General features: G+C 50.7%; 1 protein-coding gene across 1 annotated transcript in view; it reads left to right on the top strand.

Annotated features, from left to right (window-relative positions):
* The window catches only part of LOC146816683 (adhesion G protein-coupled receptor F1-like), a 512,362-nt gene that overhangs the window by 127,688 nt on the left and 364,762 nt on the right, over positions 1-19,912 (top strand). Inside the window, exon 4 of the mRNA XM_085610576.1 lies at positions 6,789-6,846. Within this exon, the coding sequence (XP_085466702.1) occupies positions 6,789-6,846 (58 nt within the window). The remainder of the gene's footprint in view (positions 1-6,788; positions 6,847-19,912) is intronic.

The raw sequence follows: 19,912 nt of genomic DNA, 5'->3' as shown, positions 1-19,912 counted from the left end.
AGCTCTATCATTGTTAAAATACAACTAAAATTTCTCATTTTTAGGTCTCGCCTGAGACAGCGCTTTAGCGCTGCTCTGGCGAGACTTATAGTAAGCGAGTTTTGGAAGTGCAAACGAGTGCTTTCAGGCCTCCAAATACAGTGCATGTGTGCCGGGCGCGCGCACCATTTGGAGGCCTGAAAGCACTCGTTTTCTTTCACTTGCGCCTGTCACACAGCCGCGCTTTGAAGTGTGATCGCGATTGCGATCACTTACATTTCGCGGGCGCTTTGATGTTTTCAGTGAGCCGCGCGGCCACTGAGGACATCAAAGCGCCCGTGAACACCATTTGCCACCCCCACCTCTTCAGCCAACTTACTCGCCATGTCTGCTCTGGATTCTTGTGCCTGGCTGTTGCGGGCATCCTGAGAATGCGCTGCCAGGGTGCCCGTCTGTATCACCGGAAAATGCTGGACTCCTGCCCAAGTGTCCTGAGACAGCACAGTCCAAGCCATCGTGCCAATTCTGTCCTTGGGGGATTTATGAAAGAAATGTCACAGCAACTCTGGGTCTGTCTCGTGCGAAGGCGGTCTGTTTCCTTCCTCCAGCTCGCCCTCTGTTGAGTTTGCTTCTGATTTAAATTAATCCATCCACTTTTTCCTTACTGGGTTTGGCAGTTTAACTTTTCATTAAGCGGTATAGGCTGACAGGGCTGAAAACGCAAAATGTTATTTGCTAAAACCCCGCAAAGACTAGTGAGCCAGAGCGGCGACCTTGGAGCTGGGAGACCAGGATCGAGTGACCTGGCTTTTCCAATATTTCTCTGAAGGGTGCATCATTTCAGAGCCTCAGAGGCCCTTCTCGTGGGAGTAACTCTGCACCAGAGACACAGATGTTCGCAGAAGCCGTCCTTTAATACTCTAGCTCAGTGGGTGGAGGCCCTGCAGCAGAGGTCTTTAGGCACTTGGCTCTCGAGCGACTGAATACTGCTTTCACTCTTCGAGGGATGATGAATCGACTAAGACTAAGACTACTGAAACAGAAGGCATTAAAGTGGGTGACAATGCAAAAGGACTCAAAGTGTCGGACTCCAGTGTGAACTCTTGGTTGTTCCTGCCGGGGTCAGAGCTTGTGACTTGAAGACCGCACTTGTTTATTGGATAATAACACTTAGTTCGCGGAGCCATTTGGCTGGTTATTGAGAGTAAAATATGCCACTGCATCCTTCACCCCAACTACACATTGCGGATTCCTCCGATCCAGCCGCCTTTTATCCTGATGAAAGGCTCCAAGGGACGCAGTCTGGCGATCTTTAGAACTTCCTACAACGCGATGTGACTGAGCCTCCATGTCTTCGAACGGTCCTTAGCCCCCCCCTCTGTATTACCAATCTACTTCATGTTCACTATCCAAGTGTATATTTAACAGAATTTAGGAACCAGAACAGGAAAAGGTGGTTGGTTCCGCCTCAAAAATAAAAAGCTTTGACTACAATCACATGGCATGTGCTAGCGTCTAACATGTGAATGTGTCTCCACGAGGCGTCAGTGCTAGCTCAGGCTTTGCATCATGCCCACACACCGTGTGAATCTGGACAAATGACATCATCTCACTGTTCCTCAGTGCCTGTATGTCAGCACTAGGAGTGCTTAGAAATGTGTCACATTCTCCTTATATAGCGTTATGTAAATAACGGACTTGGCCTGCTGCACGCCACACCTTGCTGCACGCCACACACTGCTGCACGCCACACACTGCTGCACGCCACACACTGCTGCATGCCACACACTGCTGCACGCCACACACTGCTGCACGCCTCACACTGCTGCATGCCGCACACTGCTGCACGCCTCACACTACTGCACGCCGCACACTGCTGCACGCCTCACACTGCTGCACGCCTCACACTGCTGCACGCCACACACTGCTGCACGCCACACACTGCTGCACACCACACACTGCTGCACGCCGCACACTGCTGCACGCCTCACACTACTGCACGCCGCACACTGCTAAACGAAACACTGCTGCACGCCACACACTGCTGCACGCCACACACTGCTGCACGCCACACACTGCTGCACGCCACACACTGCTGCACGCCACACACTGCTGCACGCCGCACACTGCTGCACGCCTCACACTACTGCACGCCACACACTGCTAAACGAAACACTGCGGCACACCTCACACCGCTGCACGCCTCACACTGCTGCACGCCACACACTGCTGCACGCCACACACTGCTGCACGCCACACACTGCTGCAAGCCACACACTGCTGCACGTCACACCCTGCTGCACGCCTCACCCTGCTGCACGCCTCACACTGCTGCACGCCTCACACTGCTGCACGCCTCACACTGCTGCACGCCTCACACTGCTGCACGCGTCACACTGCTGCACGCCGCACACCGCTGCATGCCGCACACTGCTGCACGCCTCACACTGCTGCACGCCTCACACTGCTGCACGCCTCACACTGCTGCATGCCTCACACTGCTGCACGTCGCACACTGCTGCACGCCGCACACTGCTAAACGAAACACTGCTGCACGCCTCACACTGCTGCACGCCTCTCACTGCTGCACGCCTCTCACTGCTGCACGCCTCTCACTGCTGCACGCCGCACAATGCTGCACGCCGCACACTGCTGCACGCCGCACACTGCTGCATGCCTCACACTGCTGCACGCCTCACACTGCTACACAAAACACTGCTGCACGCCTCACACTGCTGCACGCCACACACTGCTGCACGCCACACACTGCTGCACTCCACACACTGCTGCACTCCACACACTGCTGCACGCCTCACACTGCTGCACGCCTCACACTGCTGCACGCCTCACACTGCTGCACGCCTCACACTGCTGCATGCCGCTGCACACCACACACTGCTGCACGCCGCACACTGCTGCACGCCGCACACTGCTGCACGCCACACACTGCTGCACGCCTCACACTGCTGCACGCCTCACACTGCTGCACGCCACACACTGCTGCACGCCACACACTGCTGCACGCCACACACTGCTGCACGCCGCACACTGCTGCACGCCGCACACTGCTGCACGCCACACACTGCTGCACACTGCTGCATTACTCACTGCTGCATGCTGCACGACACTGCTGCACGCCGCTGCATGCCACAGTGCTGCACGCCGCACACTGCTGCACGCCGCACACTGCTTTTATGCGAGTTTATGCTACTGACATTGTAAATGACAATGCCTTTTATTTGTTTTAAAACCAAAACATAAATAAAAAGCATTGTAATTTTACAATGCCAATAGCTCAAACTCTTATAAATGCGAGACCTACTGCATTGCAAATGCTTGTTTTGTTGTGGTAAGTACATGGGATCCCTGAAACTGGTGAGGGCTTCGTGCAAAAGTTGTGCTTCTACAGGAAGGCCAGTGTGTTGCATATTGTCTTTAACAGTCTGCTCTGGGAACCCTACTGTATGTAGAGAAGCTGTGCACCCAGTAATTTCACTCATCTCTGACTAAGGGATCCGTTCAGCACAGCATCCACAGTGGCACAGGCTAGAGCCATCACCAGCCGGTCCGGACAAGGGTACTAGTCGAGTAAGCACATCTTTCCAAGTGAACCACTGAGGGTCTCAAGATCCACGTTTCTACTTTGTAACAGGGGCCGCCAACAGGCATTACAGCTTCCAACACACACCATTTTTCCAGAGTCTGAAAAACCCCCAAACAACAGGGTTCCTTTGGCAGCTGATGGTGCGATTGTACCTCCCAGTTGCCAACCCCGAGCCTGGCAACAAACCGCACTGCCATGCTGCGACTGCAGTGCGCTCTTTGAGCGGGTGTCCATCCTCAGCAATAAACAGCCAACACATGGACTATAGCAAATATAATGTATTCTGATTATCCTAGAAATGGAAGCTTTGCAGCCGAACTCATCCACACCCCACTCGTCATCCAGTGCACTGTGTCGATGTCAGCCAGCCCTGCCTCATACCTTTATATGAATAGCGCTATGCTGAACCAGCCCTGGGCCATAGCATAAATGCCCATTTAAAATCTAACCGTTGCCGTTTTGCTTTGCCACTCCCATCAGGCTGACATCACTCTCCTCGCTTGGACCTCGGGGCGAGCAATAGTCCTCGCCAGCACATATGGGGGCATATTATCAAGCCAGGCGATAAACTTATCGCCGCTTTAGCGGCAGAAAACTGCCGCTAAAACGGCGATAAAGGGCTTGATAATATGCTCTATGGAATTCCAATTGAAGCCCATGTTAAATGTGAAGGACGTCTAACATGGGCTTCTATTGGAATTCTCCAGGGCATATTATCAAGCCCATTATCGCCGTTTTAGCGGCAGTTTTCTGCCGCTAAAGCGGCGATAAGTTTATCGCCTGGCTTGATAATATGCCCCTTATTTATTTATTCGTTTTTATATAGCGCACACTCTACCCGAAGGTGTCAGAGCGCTTTAGAATAGAAGCAGTTACATTACATGAGGACTTAAGGGTACATGTATAACATAAAATATATGAACAAATAAACGTTAAACTCACATATGAATGGTAGTAAGTACATACGTCTATACGTCTACCACAGACACTAGTGGTGAGAGTTACATATATACACGTTACTGAAGGTTACATTTTAAGGAAAGTCGAAGGGATTAGGGTTGGACAAATATATATTACATATTTACAGAGCGTGATATTTTGCCATTGCTGAGGTTCTTCAGCCAGGCCATCAGGGTGCAGGCGCACTCATGGGCGGTGTGCTTTGGCCTGGAGGGACCCCAGACCTGGTGCTGGCCGTAGGGCTACATAGCCGGGTGGTGGTGGGCAAAGGTGGCCGCGGTAGTCTGCAGGTAGATCTCATGCTGCACGGGGGAATCAAGCCAGATTGTAGGCATCTTGCCCCGAGATGGGCCTAGCAGAGTGGTCAGGCCTATGAACGGGCCCACATGCACAGTAGGACTCCGACCTCGCCCCTTCCTCCAAAAAACAGAAATTGTAATCAGTTTCACAGGGAGCACAAAACAGTGCGTGCTTCTTTTGAAGCTGCCCCATGGTCATTCTCTCCCTTCAGTCTCCTCCTGATGCTAGTAGAGCCACGCCCCCTTCCATTAACACTAGGCGCCAGCGGAGGCGAGCATTAACTCACTGACCCATTTTACCGCTTCTTACACTATTTTATACTATTTAATGTAATGGAAATACATTTCATAACCATATCAGAAATACACCTTATTAAAACAGAAACTGTTAACTTTCATTTTGGCTCAAGTGAAGCATACCCCTTGCTCCCCTCTCGTATTATTGCATATTGATATACCATTTAGTAGCAACATTATTGAGCGTGGAGCTGTAAGACCAAGGTCTGGATTCACCACTTTAAGGTTTTCTTTAATCACAGAGCTGGAACGATTTTCAAATTGGGGGTGCTGCCATCAATACAAAAAAATAACAAGGTGATGGATGAAATGCTTGAATTAATCCCAGCCACTGGCAATCGCTTGGGTCGCATCCCAGTCCCATCTTTTTTTGCCCACCTTGCCACCTCAGTTTGGACCTAGCCATTTGCAAATCAGCCTTTACCGCGCTCCTCATGGGAACAGTCCAGCCTGAACTGCCAGGCCAGGTCCTCCCTGAACCAGAACTCAAGAAACATAGAACCGGTTTTGCCCTAGTTAGGGCTCTTCAGCCAGGTATAGCCTGATTTCAGTGACACAGCGAGCCCGGAAGCCAAGTCTGGGCATCCCTGGTGCACTTCAGGAATAAAAACTCAAAAACTACAAAGTGCTGCATGGTGAGCAAAAGCATGATGTGTTGAAGTGCTACCCTGAGCTATTGCCAGTGGTTAGACTTATTGCAAGCATTCAACCATCACCCTTTGTGTGTGCCATCAATATTACATCAATGAAGTCAGAATTGTGAAAAGTTCAAGCGTGACACTTAAAACATGTGTAGCAAATGAGCCAAGTCCATTCAGCAGGAGAGTGGTAAGGTGCAGTGTATGGCCGGTGGTGCATTTTGGAGCACACTGTCACACATATTACTAAAGCATGGTGTGGTAGCGCAGGTCATTTACAGACAGCACATTTTCCATTGAAATGGCCAAATATTTGCACAGATAAAACTATATAGCACACAAATGGCAATGTGTGGAAATTACATTTTGTTGACATCCTACAGCCTCTCCTTTCTAAGATAGTCACATAGTTCACTTCGCTGAATCCTCTCACTTTGCAGTCAGAGAAGAAAACACCAATCTCTGCATTAACATTATAAGCAGCAATGTGACAGAAGACATAGACTAGAATTTGACCACTTGTTTTGAACAAACATCAAATGTGACATGATAAAAACAACATTTAATGGCATCTTGAATTACTCATTCACATTCTGAACTTCAGCATGTTTTTAGGGGAGCTGCCGCAGCTCCTGCACCCCTACTTCCAGCACATGTGAATCACACTTTCATTAATCCAGTTGAACCTCAATGTGAATGGCACCACTAAAGGTTCAACCTCTGGCCAAAATATGGTTTTAATAATAAAGTGAGTCCACTGTTCACACAAATCCAGAATCCTGAGTGAAAAACAATTTAATGCCGGAGAAGCAAGACTGTAGAAAGTGATTCCATCTGATCCATCGTGTTCAGTGTTGTGGTGCACCGGAGTGTGGGTGCAGGCCCTTGATATGACTTCAAGAGGCAGCATGCCGTACTGTGGAATGAACGCGCTGAGTTAAATATGTCACTATAGTGATAATGGAATAAAAAAACACATTTCATGCTAACGGCAAATGTGCTTTATTTCAGAAACGCAGTGTTATGGAAACAAAACAGAACCACATCTTCACAAGGACAAAACGTGATGGTAAGGTCCTACTCTCCTCCAAATAGTTATGTAAACAAGCAATAAAACTCTTTAAGTTGTCCTATAATTCAAAAGTTCTTGGATTCGTTCATTACAAGCTTGGTAGAGATGAAGAAAAGGTGGACTGTATGTGAAGAGAAAACAATGTTACATTCTTGTGGTTGCTTTTATAGACTGATGTTATTAGGTAAAACAAGGTGTCACGCTGTCGCACCTGATTCACAAAACATTTTTTTTTTGTGTTGAAATTGTTTATTAGCATCTATTAAATATAAGACAATAAAAGCAATAAAATAGAGAAATGCGCAATATGATAACATAAATTACATTGGAATTAATGCATAAAGTTAAATATATATGAATTCATAAGGATGAAGACTGTATCACAAAACATTTTTTAAACCTATGTGCAAAAAGTTGCATTGAGGTTAGATTCTCTTAAACTTGATTTACAGATTTAAAATTTGTATATATTATGGCTCCAAATTCCACTTGTAATCCGTTAAAGAGTGCAAGTATGGCAGATTTTCTGCAGTACTTAGGGCCCAATTTCGATCTCGCTAGGAAAGCCCTCCGAACGACTCGGATCCGTAAGGCTTTCCTAGCGAATCGTGCTGTGCGAGTCCGACCGAACGAATACGATGCAGCCATGTGCTGGCGTGCTCAGTTTGCTCGGACTCCCATTGAACTCTATGGTAGCCTGTATACCGACGTGTACACAGGCTCCCATGGGTGTGGGAAAGCGTATACCCTGTGGTGGGCACCCCATGTTGCCCGCCACACTGTGCATGCTTGGATCAGGGGGACCCATGCACACCCCCCCACGACCGATACAGAGAGCTCCGTGTGAAGGGGGCCCTGCTCTGGCCCCCGAAGTCCGATTCCGACAGCCGTTTCGTCTCACTGAGACTGTGTCGAAACGTGCATCGTACTCGTTCGGAAGCCGGGTCCATTGCACGACACGATTCAGCTCCGGATGACTTGGACGGACAGATTCGGGTTTGCAAACGATTCGGTCGGCGCGGACAAGATCTTCGCATCGTACTTGGTCATTCGGAATGGAGGACGATTCAAACAAAAACAGTGGCTCCGAATCAGATTTGGTTGTTCCGGATCCCGTCAGGAGCCCTTCCGACGAGATCAGAATTGGCCGTTAGTGTAGAGGCGGAGTACCGAGGGCAGTGCAAGAGGATTGACATGTCAACTGCATGATCCACACACGGAGTGGAAATTGTGTGCATATCGATAAACTTTATGAATGACCATGTATATGTGCCCTCCACTCCCACCGCCACCAGAATCTCATGTAAATCTACTCTTACCAAAGGTAGGAATAAACATGTTATGTACATATGCATAGCTGCCAAGGTTTCAGATTGCTATGTGTGACATTTTTATAAATTCGGTGTAAGTATGAGTGACATTTCAACGACTATGAATGACACTCGCACCCAATAATCAAGCAAGGAAGAGGAGTTTACGTAGACTAAATAAATGCAACAAATAACCAAGTGTTAACGGTATACAATCCCGGTGTGGAGCGCATTTCCATACAATAATTTCTCCCTATGTGTTATCTTGTACTGTGCACAGCATGAAAAAAGCCTTGCATTTAGAGTTTGTGTCTCTGCCTCATGCCTGCACTCAGCTATGCTACGAAGTGTACTGTGTATGAAACTGTTTGTGTGTCAGCACTCAGCACAGGGCACGAATAGTGAAGTGAAGTTCGTATTGAGTGTCTGGCTATTCTAGGCAAATAATAAGGCACATCGTGTAAATGTCTGGGGCTTCCTGCTCCTCCCTGGCAACCAATCAAGTAGCATCAGTCCACTCCAGGGCTTCTCTGTCACACGTGCAGCCAGCCCGAGTCTACCAGGATGTGAGAGGCCAGATATCCTTAGTGTAATCCTTATAATTATACACAACAGGAAGACCTTTTCTCTACTTTTATTGTCAGCTTACAACAATGCAACTTCAATTAATGCCATATCCTTTTCAACTGCCTGTCCCCACATTCCACGCCCTCCAACCTTCTAATCCCAATAGTCCTTCGGGCTAGATTTGTCTGACTTTAAAATGGCCGCTGTGTTTGGGTGAGTTTCTTCTCTTTATAGCATTCAAACTTCAGACTTACTTGCCTGACTTAAAAATGGCCACCGTGTTTGTGTGAGTAGCATCTTTTACACCACCCACACGCTAGCGTGCATCACATGCTTCCTGCTGGAGGAGTTGAATGTGCGTGCACACAGTTTACTGAGAAAAATGATTTTTCCGACAATTTGATTTTGTCTTTCTTTTGTGGCTCATACGCAACGCGCCCCGCCTGGGTCAAGTCAACTACTCACTACGCTCTGCCACTCACTGCACTCTGACATGCCCTATTTGTCTCCGGAGGGCAAAACTGCTCTTCGTTATTTTCTCTTCAAAACTCATAGCATCTATAGTAAAATGTAAGCGTAGACAATTTCCTGCGCGTTGCCATATGTAATCCTCATAATTATACACAACAGGAAGACCTTTTCTCTACGTTTATTGCCAGCATTCCACACCCTCCAAACATCTTATCCCAATATTCCAATTCCATTCACATTACATCATAACAGTTAGCTGCCTAATAAATGAATAAATCAACAACACTCAGCTGACTTGAGTCACCAGAGCCACCGCGGACTGGCATTGGGACCCTCAGGAGAGTGAGGCTGAGGCACGCTACACATATAGTAAGTTATAAGCAAATTAAATTAAAAGAGAGGTGTGTTGTTATTGCGCCTAATAATTTAGAGTAATAAAAGCCGCACTCTCTCTGCAGACACGTGACATGGCTTTGCCGCTGACCGCGGCCCCCTTTGTCGCCCACCTCGCCATTTGCAACATCGGTCGTGGTTCCCGTCTCGTTGCACTGGGCGTCGTCTCGTCACTGTGGCCTAGCACCTACGGTGAGTCTTGCTGTCCCACTCCGCCCCGGCCCCGTCCCTGGGCAGTACCTGGTCGACGGGGCCCTGTGGCTCGGATGGCCACGGGTGGAGGGGGCGCAAGATTAGGGCGAGGGTGGCGATTTATTAGAGTCTGCTGGCAACGCAGCAGGAATAGGGGCACCTATGTGTGTTGAAAGGGCCATAGGCAGCGAACGCCCTCTCTTGGCCCTGTGCCTATAGACAGCGCTCCTTGGCAGGGAGCGCTATACTACAACAGACTGATGCCCCCACCCTAGGCCTCGCCTATACTCCCAGCGCCTCCGGCGCAGCGCTCGTTAGTAGGGAGCGCTTTACTACAAGAGAGTGGAGACAGTTGATTGGCCACCCCAGGCCTCGCCGGTACTCCTGCTGTCAGCCAACGCCGCCAACGCAGCGCTCGTAGCAGGGAGCGCTATACTAGAACAGGTGATTGGCCACCCCAGGCCTCGCCTGTACTCCTGCTGTTAGCCAGCGCCTTCAACGCAGCGCTCGTAGCAGGAAGCGCTATACTAGAACAGGTGATTGGCCACCCCAGGCCTCGCCTGTACTCCTGCTGTTAGCCAGCGCCTCCAACGCTTACCGTTCTCCCACTGCAGGGAATTAAATGTCGGAAGGATTTGTAGCATCTATAATTGAATGGGTGCTGAGAAAAGCAAATCTTTTAGGGAAAAATAAATTTTTTTAGGATTAGCAAATAATGCGTCGGTTTGTCAGCGCCGGCTGTCACGATGTCCTTACGCAGTAATAAAGCCGAGGTGCTGGCGTTTTTCACCGATGGGAGGCTGCGGATTCTCGTCGGCACGAGGACGGCTCCTTGAATCCGAGTAAAGGGCGCAGCCTTTAAGCACAGATTGTCAGAAATGGCAGCGCAAGAGTTAAAGGTGAGAATTGCACCACGAGCCCCTGTTCAAGCCTTGCTGCTGGTGCTATGCGTGATGTTTCTGCAGGCACACTTTATTCACTGTGCCTTGTTGAATCCGAGCTAAATTTTGTAAGGCACGTTTTTTAACTGCACACTAGCCTCAGTGATGAAACAAGTGATTTACAGAAGTAAGGGTTGGCGGGGTGGTAAGGGAGAGTGCTATGTTCATGGCGGCTCAGGGGGTTTGTGTATGGCGATCCATGCGCACCCCCGCCGCTCAGTCGCTTTGTGCGCGCGCTTTGGACGGGAAACAGCCTTTACCACGAAGCATTTCCCACGCATTACATTTACAACGATACACTTACCTCGTAAACGTCTTCACAACGGGTAATGCTTCAACGACCATCTTCACCATGCAAGCAACGTCATCACGGAACAACGTCATCCTAATCCGAAAAAAAGCATCAGTCCGTTTTCAGTGTCGGCGGAGACCTGCAGAAAAAGGAAAAAAAGAAGAAAGGGGGCTTGGGGGGGTCTCCCCCCCAAAAAAAGAAAAAGCGGAGTAGAGGTAAAAGCGAGGTAACGGCAAAGCGTGGAAAACACATTCCGTTGTAACGCATGCGTGGTAAAGGCATGCGTTGCAACGGAATGCGTAGTAACGACATATATTCGCTTTGGACCAGTACGCTCTGTGAGCGGCTGTACTGCCACCTCTGGTGCAGGAGACCAGGGTTCGAGCCTCGTGGTCGTGTCCACATGCTGTGATTCAGGGCAAATCAATTAACTTCACCGGGCCTGAATGGGTAATGTAAATACGGTGTTATGGCAAGTGCTCCAATAACGTCGGGTCGCGCATGCAATGATACACACAGAATTTTAGTTGAACGCATAAAGCGCTCCAATTCCCCAGTCATTGCGTGACGCGTTAAGGAAACACGGGGGCTGACGAATGCGCGTTGCATAAATCGTATGGGCCCATGAGATTGCCGCCAATTCCTGCAAGTTGGGGGTGCACGGTTCTCAAGATTGGGGACATTTCAGATGGTAACATGGTACTAATCTTCCCGTGCCTGGAGGTGTAATGTAAATACGGAGCTCATGTAAGCACTCCAATACTTTCGGGTCGATTTCACCTTCGGGTCGAGTTCGCGCTATATAAATGTGCAAGCTGTAATTGCTGGCTGCCATAATGCGGATACATGATACAGGGGTATGCATGGTTCACAGGTTTTCGCACGTGCCCATATTCACGCGCATTAGGCGATTGCGGACATTACGACACCCCCTTGCACCTCTATGCGGCTTACCATTCAAGGGGCAAATATATACATACCCGGATGCAGGCATTCGCACATCCTTGTTGGTTTGGCCTCGCGACTTTTGGCTATATAGCCCCGCAACAGCCATTGATGTTGGGCAACTGACTTAATCTTACCGTGCCTACCGTGAAATGAATGTGCCGTTTTATAACACAACTGGTTTGGGTGTACTCCTCCGCTAGGCGCTACCGCATAAGAATTGTGTCGGCGTACGGCCCGAAATGCTTTGTCGGCGGTAACGCAGATAGGGTGTTAACTGGCAGGGCTCGATTTTCACTCGTAGGCTGCGTCGCCGGTAGGGTAGGACACCAAGCCTCGTGCCGAGGAGTCGCGTTCGCGTTATGGTAGGCTGGCTATACCTTGGTGCAGTGGCTGTATTGTGAACGTGTAATAGTTGCAGCGCTTCAAATACCGTCAGGCGCTCTCGCGCTCAATAATATCCTTGCGCAGAGCCCTTCTTTACCTGCACCTGACGCTGTAATTTGAACGTGGTCTGGGTAAGCGCTCTAACAATGAAGCAACATTATTTGTACCGCGCGTTTGAATCTGCGATGGAAACGCGGTGCGGTGTGAAGCGCTCCAACACGCGCTAGATGACGTGCACGTAAGAGCCCAGGTGCATGGCTTCCCGTGACTCGCGTTGGGTCCGGGCTTGTAAATAACCCCCCCCCCCCTCACAAGCATTGCTGAGATTGGGATCTGGGCTGCCGGGGGTCGCGGATGGTGCCAGCCTCGCGGTCGCTGCCTAGATGGAAAGGTTATCGCCCACCCCCCCGTCGGCTACGCTGCCGACCGTGGCCAGGGGCCCAGACCCCTACATCTCGGACGTGCCGCGGACAGTCCTACACAAGTAAGAGGCTGCGAGACCTTTGCCCCGCTCCATTCACGAGCTGTCGCCACTTGATGGAGCCACTTGACCTGGGACCATGTCCTCATTGCACATTCAGAGGGAGGTGTCTATCGCCTGCCGTCCCTGACCCTGATGCGATTATTGCTAAAGGGGGGCTCTTAAATTGTAGATCCTTCACTAAACATTCCCTTCAGCTGTGGGATCTCTTACTAGATGAGGACCTGCATATACTATTTTTAACTGAAACCTGGTTAGGAGAACATTCGGATCCAGATATAGTGGATACCATTCCGCCAGGCTATACCCTCCATAGACTTGATCGAGATAAGGGAAGGGGAGGTGGCATTGCCATCATTGTCAAACAGCCTTTTGAGTGTGTTCTAAAACCAGTAAAAATTGACAACTGCGAAGCTGGTGAATTTAACATCAAACTGACCTAACACGAGGCAATTACGGGCATCCTAATTTACAGACCTCCTGGCTCTCTGGGCAACTTCCGAAGTAGTTTACTGGAAGGGGCTACTCAATCTGCGATCAAACACAATAAAATGTTGGTGTTGGGTGATCTGAACTTACATCTAGAGGATCCCCTACAAAAGGAGGCAGCGGACGTCCGTCTAGTCCTACAAGAACTGCATCTGGACTTGATAAGTGTTGCAGCTACACATCAGAGGGGTCATTGTTTGGACCCTATCTTCGCAAGCTGGGACTTGATAAAGGCACTCACACCGTGTCAGCTCCCTTGGACAGACCACTTCTTGGTCCCTTTCCAATGTTTTTACCAACCAGTTAGAGCCATTGAGATTGGGGTGGGAAATATTATGAGACGGAAATGGAGACAATACTCCCAAGAAAACTTCATACGCGCCATCCAGAAAGCGCAACTTCCGCATGCTATGGACAGTGATCAGGCGAATAATGAATTTAATCAGCTTGTGACTGCAACCCTGGATGAGATTGCCCCCATGAGTAAGGGTAAGGCAAGGGAAGGCAGACAACGTACTGCCCCATGGTTCACTCCAGAACTCCAGCAAATCAAGTCCAATTGTAAAAAACTTGAAAGAAGCTGGAGAAGGAACCCGAGCGAACAAGGTAAAAACAGGTATAGCCTAGCACACAAAAACTACCAGTATGCGGTGCGTAGAGCTAAAGCTAAATATTTCCAGACACGCATTGAGGCGGCCGAGAGCTCCTCACGCGAATTGTTCAAAATATACAAAGAAATATCTTTAGTCTCCAGCTCTAACACCCCCCTTAGGGCCACTGTGGAGGGATGCAATAGAGTTGCAAACTTTTTTTCCAACAAAGTTAAAGCTATTTATGCCTCCTTCACCCAACAACCAGATAAGGGCATAGATTTTACAGCAGGCTGCTCGCCTGTGGCCCTTGACGCCTCGTTGCAAACTTTCGAGGTACCCGCCGCTGACAGGCTAATAAAGATCTGTGGCAGTGTGAAGTCCGGTTCCCCTAACGACCCGGCACCGGCCTGGGTCATCACAGAGGGCCTGGCTGCCCTGGAACCATACATTAGACATGTCCTACAGACCTCCTTTTCCACGCAACGAGTCCCTGAGGAGTGGAAGAAGGCCATAGTACTGCCAATAAGGAAAAAACCGAATGTAAGCATGGAAGTGCTGGAAAACCTCAGACCTATCTCCTTATTGCCGTATGTGGCGAAAGTGGCTGAGAAGGTGGTCAATGCTCAGCTTACGGAGCACCTGGAGAGAGGGAACTTACTACATCCCTCACAATCCGGTTTTAGGGCGGGCTACTCCACGGAGACAGCTCTCTTACGGGCCTCTGAGACTCTAAGAGCTGGTGCGGATGCAGGACATACAATGGCCCTGATCATGCTCGACCTCAGCGCGGCTTTTGACACCGTAGCGCATTCCATCCTGCTACGATGTCTGAGCGAAGCGGGGGTCGTGGGCCCTGCGCTGTACTGGTTACAGTCGTTTCTCACTGATAGATGTTTCCAGGTACAGCAAGGGACATGTCGCTCGGTCGAGATGCCACTAGATCAGGGAGTGCCTCAGGGCTCAGCATTGAGCCCTACTCTTTTTAATCTCTATATGGCCTCCCTGGCGAAGGTTGTACAATCATTTGGGGTAGAATTGGTGTCTTACGCCGACGACACCCAGCTGCTGATTTCCCTATCACAGGACACCGCCAACACCCCCACCAACTTTAAGTCCTGTATGCAGGCACTAGCTGAGTGGATGGACTCCCACTGCCTAAAACTCAATGGCTCTAAGACTGAGGTGTTGGTGGTGGGGGGGAAAAGCGAAAACTGGTCAGCCGAGTGGTGGCCTACATGCCTTGGCCCTACCCCCATACCTTGTGATGAGGCTAAGAATCTAGGAGCCTGGATGAATTCCTCTCTCTCCTATGATGGCCACATAAGGCGTCTTGTGGGCAAATGTTTTGGAGTATTAAAGACTCTAAACAAAACCTTGGACCTCCTACCCATAGCGGCCAGAAGGACACTGACGCAGGCACTGGTGACCTCACGGATGGACTATGGAAACGTATTGTTCCTAGGGGCCACCGAGGGCTGCCTGGGTCGCCTGCAAGTTATCCAGAATTCCGCCGCTAGATTGGTGCTAAGAAGACCTAGGAGGGCTAACTCGCAAATGGCACTGGATGCACTTCACTGGCTGCCTGTGAAGAAACGTGTGTGGTTCAAGTGCCTCCTCATCTGTCACCGTATTGTCTGGGGCAGGTCGCCCGCCTACCTTAGGGATCTAGTCAGTCGCTATGAACCAACAAGGACCCTTCGGTCGGAGGGTGCCGGGCTGCTGACAGTACCCAGAATTAGGAAGGCAAGAATGGGTGGACGATCCTTTGCGTGCCAAGCAGCTCAACACTGGAACAAACTTCCTCCTGCTCTGAGACTGGAGAGCAGTGAAGCACTGTTCAGGTCCAAGCTTAAAACACATCTATATACTGTGTAGGTCACAGGCTCTTGTGGCGATTGCTGGTAGCTCTAGCGCGGGGACACGCCGAGATGGCGTTACTGAGCGCTCTATAAGCTCTTTAATAATAATAATAATAATAATCGCCCACCCCCCCGTCGGCTACGCTGCCGCTGAGGGCGTGGGGGGGGGCATGCAGCGGCTGTATTAGTACATGAGCCCCGGCGCCGGGTCACCAGAATGGGAGCTCAGCGCTTGCATATTAGCACATAGATGGCAGGCATTAGTACATATCACAGCGTCGGAGCTCGAGTCGAGCTAAGGTCGGGTTCATAGGGTTTAATTATTTCTCTCTCCGCGACTTTGGCCTGGGGGACCAGGGTTCGAGGCTTGGCAGTGGCGCAATGGTCTCAGCGGCGGCGCATCATTAATATTGCCGCCATATGGTGAGAACGCGGGCTGCAAGCCTTGGTGTCGCGTCACCATCCTGTCAGTCTGGGCACAGTATATATTGCCCAGTCCTCAAGTTGGGTCCGGGTGCAGGGGTCGTAGCTCCAAACGGCAGAGCATTGCTTACCTTAGCAGGCGAGAGGTAGCGGGATCGATGCCCGCACTCTCCACAATTGGTTTTGCTGCATACGTGTTTACGGTTCGAGTCTCGAGGTCGCGTCCATAGTACGTGATTCTGGGCAAAGTACTTAATCTCCCCGTGCTTCAATCTAAATGTAAATACGGTACTGTACATAGCGCTCCAATAACCTTCGGTTGAGTTCGCGCTATATAAACATGCACAATAAGAACCCTTCTGTTAGCTTGTCACAGGAAAAGGAAGGAGTTGAACTAGGTGTCTTCACGGGTTGGAGCTAGGCGGGAACCCTAGGCGCGCTTGCCCCAACTTGCCTGTGAGACAGGTGTTTTATTGCTGGTTTGAACTGGCTGCATGCCCTGCTGCGACTGTCCTAGTGCATGGCTTCCTGACTTAGGTGGTCAGTACTATGTCAAATCTACCCACCAATACCACAAAGGTAATGCAGTATAGGTACCATAAACTGTACGGTGGGTCTATTGGTGTCACGCTTAAGGTCCCGTGCATGGGTATCACGAGAAGTGGAACCCTGTCAGTCATGCCAAATCACCCTAAAAGGTTTGAGTTGATTATGATAGGCAGCAGACTTGTAGGGGTGCATGGTGCCAATCGAACCAGTGTAGATAAATGCCACGGGGCATACTGCGTAATGTTGAACATATTGCGCCTGTCACCCCGTCCCCGAGTGTTTACTGTACAGAGTAACAATTAGGAACGCGTATCGAGGTGGAGGTATAGATCAGCCAGCGGAGCAGCGGTCAGCAGGGAGGATAAGCATTGTGGTCAAGAGCGCGCATCCAGGTGGAGGTCTAGACCCGACAGCTGAGTAGCGGTCGGCAGGGAAGTAGGGCGGAGGAGTGCGCGAGCAGTGCAAATTCACTCCTCGACGCCGCAGCAGTCGTGTACGTGCCGCGGCTAAACATTGCGGGGGGAGTAGGGAATCCACCCCCCCCTCCTTGGCATGTGTGTTCCTGGGCATGTGTGTTCCTTGTCTCACAATAGTTTGTTTTTACAGCATCATTCCCGCCGGATTACAGTTGGACACGGCTAACTGAGGGACCAGAAACGACAACGGACGTCCATTTGCAATTCCCATCGTTTTAGGGTGTAAGTATGGGCTAGTCGGGGGGATCGGAGCTGCATCCGTTGTCCAGGAGCAAGGCTCCGAGTGCCTCATGGGAGTAGCATAGCGGTTCATGCTGTATTTTCCCTCCCCGCAGACCGGAAGCGGGAATCTCCCCGTTCCTGAATAGGTCATCGTCATGCGGGGCGAATCACTTTACCCCCCCCCCCCCCCGTGCCTGAATATGTATATCAATACGGTGCTCAGGCACTGCGCTCCAACACCTTCGGGCGAGTCCGCGCACCTGCTGACTGAATGTCTAAATCTAGCAAGACAGTCACTAGTTACAGGCTTGCCCATGTTGCAAACTGAACGCTAACGATGGCACTGTTGACTAACATTAAGCATAGATGTGCATGCTAAATTGTCAACAGTCCCACAACATCGATGTCAGCACAATTTACTGCATGTGTTTTAGCAGCGGCTGCATGAATGATGCTTCGCAGACGCCTCCACACATGCCAGGTGGGAGTTCGTCACCAATTAAGGAGTTAACTGAGGAGTTAACTGAGGGAGCCATCAAGAGAATTCGAACTGCACCGGCAGATTGCAGCACGGGTCCCGCGGCCCCAACACTTGCTGAATAGGGCCAGGGGTAGGCTGTTATTGACATCCAAACCACCGTTGCTTAGGGCCTCACGTTCCCAAGTGCAGTAGTCCTTGGGCAGGGCGGACTAGAGGGGGATAGTCCTAACGTAGAACAGTCATTGGGCTGGGCTAGTAACGTTAAGCATGGAACGCTGCCTACAGGCTAAAGAGGGTGCTATAGGCGCAACTCTACCCCCCCCCCTCCAACGTGCTTATGCGGGCCCTGACCTGTGCACGGGGTGGGGGTGCTCGCAAGAGGGAGCCAGTTTTAGTCCTTCACCTGCCACTCCGAGTTGCACTGATGTGGGGGAAATCACACATAGCTAACTGAATCCTAGCCACCCAGGTGGGTGCCCAGTTCTTGGAGGGCAACGCAACCGCAGATGGAAGCCTTGAGTAAGCCAATGGATGGGTGTAGATATGGGTGTAGCTTAGTGCCCCTATCTCATCAAAAACGGGGATGCACCGACATAGCGGCAAAAGAATAAGGGGCACAGCAGTGCGCCGGCCTTGGGGTAACCGGACTGAGTATTTGTCCCTTCATGTGAGGGGCGATTCTTTCAATGCTTTTCTGCATAGAACTATTCTCAAACCGACCAATAGTTCGCTGTCAGGCCAATTACTTGCTGGCCCCCGTTCAGTGTTTCAGACCACCTCTTGGCGCCCGAGTTAAATCTTGGACCAGGCAGGTTGCAATTATGCGATACAACTCCTGTCTGGGCAATCAACCCGATCGGGTTGCATGGGATCTTCTTCAGCAGGTGGGACTTGCGGGGTTTGCCGTGCAGACGGTCCAAGCGCGGACGTATAGGGCCGCCTGCCCCTCACTTGATAGCTAAGCAAAGCTTTACGAACATTAGAGTATGCGGCCGAGAATTTCAGAAGGCACAACGTGCACAGGGCAGGCTGTAAGCACACTGCCCTGTGGGGTGCCAGGCAGAGAGCATGAGCATGGGACTACCCACAGGCCACGTTGCTTAGCACAACGTTGGCCGAATGGCGTCACGGTGCCCGCGGCACATGCCAGAGGTGAGCTTGCTATTCACTGAAGGGAGGCACCTGGGCTGGTCAACACAGAAGGTTGTCAGTCCCACCATTTCAGGGAACCAGCGGTAGGGCATTGAGCAACAGATAAAGTATCAGCGGGTGGGTAACAGACTTCAGTTCTCACGCGTGCTGCCCAAACTCTGAGGCCCAACTATAAGGGGGCCGAGTAGCAATAAGCAGGCAAATAGGTTTCATAGGCAGGCCTCGGGCCTCACAGCTGTGTGAAATCACCATCATGTAGAGTAGGTCCAAATGAGAATAGGGCATTTATTAATGCCCGGAGGACCACTGCGGCTGGTGGTACCCACCAGAGGAGTACAGGTCGGTCACTGCAGCGGCAGGAAACTGGGAACCAGGTTTACGGACACGTTTACCTCGCCTAGGGGATGCGGCCATGCCGACATATGGTGCTGCCGTCCCAACAACTGGGGTGTCAGTGGGCCAAATACAAGGGGACATTATGTCAATACAACATTGGCACGCTCATGGTGCCACCAAACTCTAATTCAACGGAGCAGGTATGTGGCACCGCAATGGATGCTCTGGGCTGGCGGGGGGGCACCCCCCTGCCACCCTCCTACCGATGTTGGGGGGGGCAAAGTAGGACTTAACCTATCGCCAATACTTGAACCACACAGACAGCACGCACTGCTTAAACCAGACAGATTCCCGAGGATGGTATGCCTAGGGGGTTTAATCACCGAGGGATCTGTAGGGGCATGATTCCCACGAGGAATAACGGACGGTGGGCAGGGGCAAGAGTCGCCCCTTGCCCACGGTCAAGCGCTGTCAGCTAGGAGCACTCCTGTGCACCAGGTTTAG

This window comes from Triturus cristatus, chromosome 6 (assembly GCF_964204655.1).
Source record: "Triturus cristatus chromosome 6, aTriCri1.1, whole genome shotgun sequence".
NCBI lineage: Eukaryota > Metazoa > Chordata > Amphibia > Caudata > Salamandridae > Triturus > Triturus cristatus.
The sequence above is the reverse complement of the archived record's forward strand: the minus strand, read 5'-3'. Positions and strand labels throughout refer to the sequence as shown.